The sequence below is a fragment of the Otolemur garnettii genome, unplaced genomic scaffold (assembly GCF_000181295.1).
Source record: "Otolemur garnettii isolate 467f Iridium unplaced genomic scaffold, OtoGar3 scaffold00068, whole genome shotgun sequence".
NCBI classification, from domain to species: Eukaryota; Metazoa; Chordata; class Mammalia; order Primates; family Galagidae; genus Otolemur; species Otolemur garnettii.
Window position 1 is genome coordinate 4,866,126 of NW_003852463.1, and position 7,670 is coordinate 4,873,795.

Consider the following 7,670-nt stretch of genomic DNA (forward strand, 5'->3'; position numbering starts at 1 on the left):
TTTGAATCTATACACACTTTAAATTGAGTATGGGGGCCCTCCTGCTCCTCCTGTCCCTCCTCCAAGCAAGGACTAGGTTTGCACCCTTCCTTGGGCCGCCCTGCCTAAGCATGGTCCTAAGGAGCCTCCCTGAGCCCTCCCTGGCCCTGTTGTGTCAGGCTGGCTTCTTATGGCTCTCAGGAAATGGTGGCTTCCCTCTTCCTGCTGTTGGAGGAAATTTGGCCTCCCTGGGGCCAGTTTTGGCTTTAAAACTGGGTGTCATGGCTCATGCCTATAATCCTAGCAATCTGGGAGGCTGAGGCGGGTGGATTGCCTGAGCTCACCGGTCTGAGACCAGCCTGAGCCAGAGTGAGACCCTGTCTCTAAAAAGAGCTGGGTGTTGTGGCGGGCGCCTGTAGTCTCAACTACTCAGGAGTCTGATGCAAGAGAATCACTAGAGCCCAAGAGTCTGAGGTTGTTGTGAGCTGTGATGTCTTGGCACTCTACCAGGGGCAACAAAGTGAGACTCTGTCTCAATAAGTAAATAAATAAATAAAACAGTGGAGAAGTGAAAGTGTCTAGCCCCAGAGAAATAATGCTGGCTCAGCCCAAAGTGAATGTGCTTAATCTTTTGGGGACTCAAGTTTCCCTTATCTTCAGTTCTGGAGAGAAATGGTAGCTACTTTCATATTTTCTCACTAGGTAGATATTTAGGGGAAAGATCAACTGAGGGTTTATTGTCCCTCTATTCCTTCATGCTCTGTCTCAAATACAAACTCCCCAGAAGAAAAGATCTGAGCATGAAGCTCCCCAATGGGCCAATCAGGGATGGCCAGGTCACAAGACCGAAGGTTAGCCAATATACCAGTAAGGCACCACACGGTGGCTTTTCTCTCAAAGGGACTGGGTAATGATGGGAAGTTTGAGGCAGATCCAGCATACTACAAACATTTTAATTTTAAACTTTATTTATGAATAGGTAATGTGTTTCCACACATTTACATGGTTAAATGTTTGAAGGTTATAAAAAGACATTCAGTGGATACACTCCTTTTGTCTGTTTGTATGTTTTGGGTTTTTATGTTTTTGAGACAGAGTTCACTCTGTTGACCCAGGCTAGAGTACCCAGGTTTCATAGTTCATAGCAACGTCAAACTCCTGGGCTCAAGCAATCCTCTTACCTCAGCCTCCCACATAGTTGGGACTACAGGCACCCGCCACAATGCCCAGCTAATTTTTCTATTTTTGGTAGAGATGAGGGTCACACTCTTGCTCAGGCTGGTCTTAAACTCCTTAGGCCCAAGCAATCCACCTGCTTCAGCTTCTCAGAGTGCTAGGATTACAGGCATGAGCCGCTACACTGGTCCTCTCTCCTACTTTTGAACCCCACCCCTTCACTACCTAGGAAGCAAGCAATGTTCAATGTTATCATTTTGTAATATGTGTATATCCTTCCAGGGAGATTTTGTATAATGAAATAATATACAGGCACTTTATCCTCATCCTTTTGCTCCTTCAAAAGGAGTCCTAGAGGGGTACACAAAGAGCATTCTCTCTTTTCTTTTTTTTTTTTTGAGACAGAGTCTCATTATGTTGCCCTTGGTAGAGTGCCATAGTGTCATAACTCTCAGCAACCTCAGACTCCTGGGCTCAATTGATTCTCTGGTCTCAGCCTCCCAAGTAGCTGGGACTACAGGCACCCACCACCAGCTATTTAGAGAAGGGGTCTTGCTCAAACTCCTAAGCTCAAGCAATCCACCCATCTTGGCCTCCCAAATTGCTAGGGTTACAGGTGTGAGCCACAGCACAGGCCCATTCTCATTTGTTTTTATGGCTCTGCTTTATTATGTTTCAAAACACACTGAAGCAGTTTTGTTTTTTTTTTTCTGAGACAGAATCTCATTATGTCACCCTCGGTAGAGTACCATGGCATCACCGCTCACAGAAACCTCAAACTCTTGGGCTTACGTGATTCTTGTGCCTCAGTCTCCCAAGTAGATGGGATTACAGGCACCTGCCACAATACCCAGCTATTTTGTTGTTGTTGTTGTAGTTGTCATTATTGTTTTAGCAGGCCCGGTGTATGTGGCTGGCATCCTAACCACTGAGCTATGGGTGCCAAGCTGTCAGTTTCTTATTAATGAATGTTTAGGTTATTTTTTTGTCTCTCACGGCGCTGCAGTGAAAAGCCTTACAAATAAGCATATAGCCCTTGAAGGACCCACTGCCCCTCATACATATCCTTCAGGAGCCAGGGGTCCCTTAGTAGTTAAGAGATGTAGAATTCAGGGAGACAAATTCAAGGAGCCTGGAAACTTGGAAGGAAAAACATTTCTATCTTTAATTGCACTGCCCTCTAACTAAAAGCCTTCCCTTATCAATGAAGGCTACAAACTCACACTAGTTAGCAGTATCTGTGACTCCCTCATTTTATGCTTGAAGATATCTTGAAATATCATTTATACTTACACCTACTTTGTCATTGTGGTAGACAGTTAATAGATTTTCCATTAGGTCTAGTTATGTTATAAGGAACTTACACAGTAAAACCTCTGTAAGTTGACCACACAAGGAACTGTAAATAACTGTTTAACATAAGGAACTAGACCTACTGTACTGATAACGTACATGTGGTGCACGTCTGGTCTATGAAAATTATATCATCTTAAGGAGGTAGTCAATGTAGGGAGGTGGTCAACTATGAAGGTTCTACTGTATTACTATGGCACACATTTGGTTTTCTAAAAGAATATTTTAATGTACTTGCTTTGCTTTGTAATTTTATGGTTTTTTATTTTGGTCAATTATGCATATAAAACTTACTTTCACCATTTTTGAATATACAATTCAGTGGCATTAAGTACACTTCCATTATCATGAAGCCATCAACATCATCCATCCGCAGAAGTTTTTCATCTTCCCTGAAGCTCTGTACCTATTAAACAATGACTCTCCATTTCCCCATCCTCTGGGTACTTCACACACCTGAAATCATGATATTTGTCCTTTCATATCTGGCTTAGTCACTTAGCGTGTCTTCAAGTTGCATCCGTGTTGGAGTATGTGTCAGAATTTCATGTCTCTTTAAGGCTAAATAATATTCCTACACATACTATAGTCATATACACAACATTCTGTTTATCTTTTCATCCCATTGATGGACATTTGGGTTGTTTCCATCTTTTGATTATTGTGAGTAATTGCTGCTATGGACACTGGTGTACCCATATCTCTGCTTTCTCAATTCTTTTGGATATATACCCAGAAGTGGGATTGTTGGATCACATGGTAATTCTATGTTTGATTTTTTGAGGACTTATAAACATACCTTATTTTGCACGCTTGTTTTGGCCACTAGATGGGGTACTGTTTGGCAAGGACTGCCGGTTCCTAGTGGCTTCTTCAGTTAACCCTTCCAGAGGTGTAGTGAATGAATTCAGCTCCTAGTGGGCGTCTTGCGTGCCCGGCTCTGGTGCAGAACATACCTCAAAGGAACTCAGCCTAGAGAGAGAGTTAGGCCTGAGGATGACCGATTAAAGACAGCCAACTCCTGACTGTGTCGCTTCCTAGGTGTATGGGCTGGGGCCAGGTAACCTCCTTTGGCTCCAGCTTCCCTACGCGTAAAATGATTCACATCATCTGTCAAATTTCTGTCATGAACATACAGCCTGGCCTTTACCACAGTCCTTGGCACGTGTTAGGAACTCAAAAATTTTGACTCTGTTACCTGCATAACATTGCAGAAAAAGTCCTGTGGTTGGGCGGAGCCTGTGGATCAAAGGAGAAGGGCGCCGGCCCCATATCCAGGAGGTGCCGGGTTCAAACCCAGTACCAGCCAAAAAAAATAAAAGAAAGAAAAAGTCCTGTGGTAACCTCTGGAGAGGTTGTTGGGGAGAGGTAAGGCTCCAGCCCTGAATCTCCTCCAGAGTGGCACAGGAGCGCCAGAGGCTGCAATCCGTGCTTTTGTGTGGACAATTAGAGTCGGCGGAGCGGGGTACCCTGGCTTCCCGCGAGCGCAGCTCCGCACGGGGCAGTGGCCGTTGGTCCTCCGCGCCGGCCGGTGGCGCTACGACGGGCCGGGTCCGGGCCGGCGCTCGGGCCGGGCTCTTCTCTGAGGTGGCGCACTGCCGTCCGTCCGTCCGTGGGGCGGGGACGCGGCGGCGGCAGCGGTGGCGGCTCCCTGTCCGCGGAGCCTAAGCGCTCAGGCCGGTCTCGGCGGCCGGGGGGCGGGCGGGGTTGGAGCGCCATGTGGTTCATGTACGTGCTGAGCTGGCTGTCGCTCTTCATCCAGGTGGCCTTCATCACGCTGGCCGTCGGTGAGAGTGTGCGACCCCGGCCCGCGCGGTCTTCCGCCGGGGCATCTGTGGTCACCGGGGATCATATCGAGGGGGTTCGGGAGCCACTGGGGAGCCCTTGCCAGGCTCTTCCGGCCTTCACCCCTCCCTTTCCATCCCTTCTGGTCTTGCCACTTACGCTGAGCCCGGCAGCCCCACCTGACCGTGGATCCTTCCAGGTGTCACAAAGTTTGCCCCAGCAGAGCCCGGGAAAGGGTGATTTAAGTGCCCCTGCCCGCACCTGCGAACCGACAACCGCTGCCGCTCGCACTCGCGAGCTGACCTCACCGAACTTTTCCCTAACACCGCCCACCGCCCTTTGGCCTTCGGCCCTTCGTGCTTGCTGCTGTCTCCGCCTTTGATACTCTTTCCCTCTCCTGACTAGTTCTACTCGATCTCGTTTGAGATCTCACCTCCCCTGGGAAGCCCTCCTTAGGAGTTTGATGGTCCAGCAGTGCCGTCTACTTTGCCTAAAGTAGTGTGTCTAACACTGGGATCATCTGACTCCCCTCCCTACTTGCTACCCTTCTTCCAAGCTGGGTCAGGGAAAGGTCCTTATCTATCTTGTTCTGCTGTATTCTCAGCACTTAACCCAGCACCTGGCTCAGCAGGTATTTTTTAATTGAATTAATAAGTGCACAGCAGGTATTTTTTAATTGAATCAAAGAAATTCCACTTCCTGGGGCAGAGGTTAGAATTGTGCTGAGGGATCAAATGCAGGCTTCCACTGATTTTTATGGAAATTTAACCTTAGTTGCCATAACAAACTCCAAATTTAGAAAGGCAACACATGGGTTTGATTTGTTCCTCATCTTCTAAAGTCCATGAGGGTTGATGGGGACTGGGCTTCAGAGAGAAGAGTGACCAGAATGGTGGGAGATGACTCTGGCTGATCCTTCTTGCCCTCTCCCCATCCCCTAGCGGCCGGACTCTATTACCTGGCAGAACTGATAGAAGAATACACAGTGGTCACCAGCAGGATCATAAAATACATGATCTGGGTAAGTGGCAGTTTTCTCAAGGATTCACCCTCACTCTTTTGGTCTGCGGGGATGTGGGGATAGTTTGGCATGGATGATGAGACCTCTCTGCTGTTTCCTGAGGGTAGCACTCCTACCTCTTTGCCCTGAACCTTGTCTTTTGGGTATGTTCTTCTGGGTCCAAATCTTCCTTGGCCTCCTGTCCAGGTGGCGTTGCTTCACTGCAGACCTTGCTTTCCATTCTTTAAGGTGACAGCCAAGCATACATTTTCTGTAGATAGGACCAAGCTTTGCCTTTGCTTGGCTTTCTCCCACTATCTTTACCCCCTTGCTCTGCTCACAGCATTTAAAACTTAGAAGAACCCTGAGATAGTTGAGTATTTATTCATTGCCCTGTTTCTAATCGGATCAAGTGATTTGTACTAAGACGGGAGCACATTCTGCGGCTCTGGCCCTGCCCTCACCTTGTCTCAAGGGAGGCTTCTTTTCCAGAAGACACAGTCTTTGCCATTGATGTCAAAGCCACAGGAGTAACTGCTGGTGGACAGATTTCCTCCAGCTGCAGAAAGGAGTTGGGGTGGAAGCACATTTGGATAAGAAGAGTCCACTGCCTCTCAAGTTACCTGGGTGTTAGCAGCCACTTTTCTGGGCATGGCCTGGGATTGGGAGTTAGTGGTGGAGACAAGATCGTGGCCCTCAGCTCTGGGATCTGAGGCCTAGCTTGTGGATATTGGTACTGGAATTACACCTTCATTCAGCCAAGTGTCATTTGTTAAGCACTGAAAACTAAGTCTTTCAGAACAGTATTTTTTAAACTGCAGGCATGATTTATTATTGGATTATATAATGAATTTAGTAGGTCATAATCAGCATTTTAAAAAATGGAATATAAAAGACTAGAATTGAAACTTGAGCTGTGGTCATTATGTGTGTGTCTGTGTATGTATGTGTGTTGGGGTCACAGTGTAAAATGATTTTCTTACTGTGGGTTCTGTCAAAAAAGTTTGAGAAATGGCATTTAAAAATACTGACTTTTGGGAGCTGAGAGTCTAGTTAGTGAGGCCAAAATTATGACTGAAGCATGAACCTAGTGCTACCTGGAGTGGGCTGGGAGTTAGTAAGCTTAGGAAGGCTGTCTGGAAGAGGCTTCCTGCACTGTGTGCCTCTGGTTGTTTCAGTTCTCCACGGCTGTGCTGATTGGCCTCTACATCTTTGAGCACTTCCCCACCAGCATGATTGGCGTGGGTCTCTTCACCAACCTCGTCTACTTTGGCCTCCTCCAGACCTTCCCCTTCATCATGCTGACCTCGCCTAACTTCATCCTGTCATGTGGTGAGAAGGGACAGAGTTGGGGAGGCACCTGATGTGGTTGGATGTGCCCATCCCAGTCCCTGACACATAAGGGCATGCAGAGAAAGGAGGCCAGGCTGATTAGGATGATAAGGTTTTATCTCATGAGGACCCTAGAGCCCACCTTGGTTCTGGTGACTAGAACAGTTTAGGGGTAGAAATGAGGTGAAGGGCTTTCCCAGAGATATAAGTGTGAAAAGGGCTTGGGAATTGAGAAGAGGTTATGGTTTGGCTGAGGCAGGAGCTCCAACTGAGTAGTTTCAACATCAAAGAAACTACTGGCCAGGAAAAGCGTTAAGCCCTTCCTTGGCTGGCAGGCAGGCAGCTCCCTGTGCAGTTCTCTGACCCAAAGTCAGGGTAACGTTGGAACCTCATGGGGCTGTGAGCCCCCTGCAGAACCTGGCCTGCATGCATGCCTCATGGAGCTGCCTTTGCTCCCTTTTCTCCCTATCACAGCTGCCTTGGGTGAGGGCCTGTGTGTGGAGGATGCTGGCCTTCTTGCCTTTGCCCTACTATCACTTTCTTTGTTTTTTTAATTTTCTTTCCTTTTTTCTTTGGAGACAGAGTCTCACTTTGTTGCACTCTGGGTAGAGTGCCATGGCATCATAGGTCACAGCAATGTCAAACTCCTGGGCTCAAGCAATCCTCTTGCCTCAGCCTCCCCAGTAGCTAGGACTACAGGCACCAGCCACAACTTGAGGCTAATTTGTCTATTTTTAGTAGAGACAGGGTCTTACTCTTGCTTAGGCTGGTCTCAAACTCCTGAGCTCAAGCAACCCACCCACTTCTGAGTCCCAGAGTGCTAGGATTACAGACATGAGCCACCATGCCTGGCTGCTGCTACCACTATCTGAGCCTAGGATACATTTCTCTTCTCTGGATCTAGCTTCTCCATCTCTTTAGAGATGATGTTTCTGACAAAACTGTCAACACAGTAGGTGCTAACAGATATTTACAAATATTCATGCAAAAGATTTGGAAAGTACTTGGTAATCAGGAGTGCCATTTCTCCTGGTCTTTTGTTGTT

At 47.4% G+C, this 7,670-nt stretch overlaps 1 protein-coding gene across 1 annotated transcript in view; it reads left to right on the forward strand.

The window, feature by feature from the left end:
* The first annotated feature begins 4,050 nt into the window (after positions 1-4,050).
* TEX261 (testis expressed 261) overlaps positions 4,051-7,670 on the forward strand; it is a 10,016-nt gene continuing 6,396 nt past the window's right edge. The window contains exons 1-3 of the mRNA XM_003793430.3: positions 4,051-4,295; positions 5,235-5,314; positions 6,472-6,625. Coding sequence (XP_003793478.1) covers positions 4,226-4,295; positions 5,235-5,314; positions 6,472-6,625 — 304 coding nt within the window. The 5' untranslated portion in view covers positions 4,051-4,225. The remainder of the gene's footprint in view (positions 4,296-5,234; positions 5,315-6,471; positions 6,626-7,670) is intronic.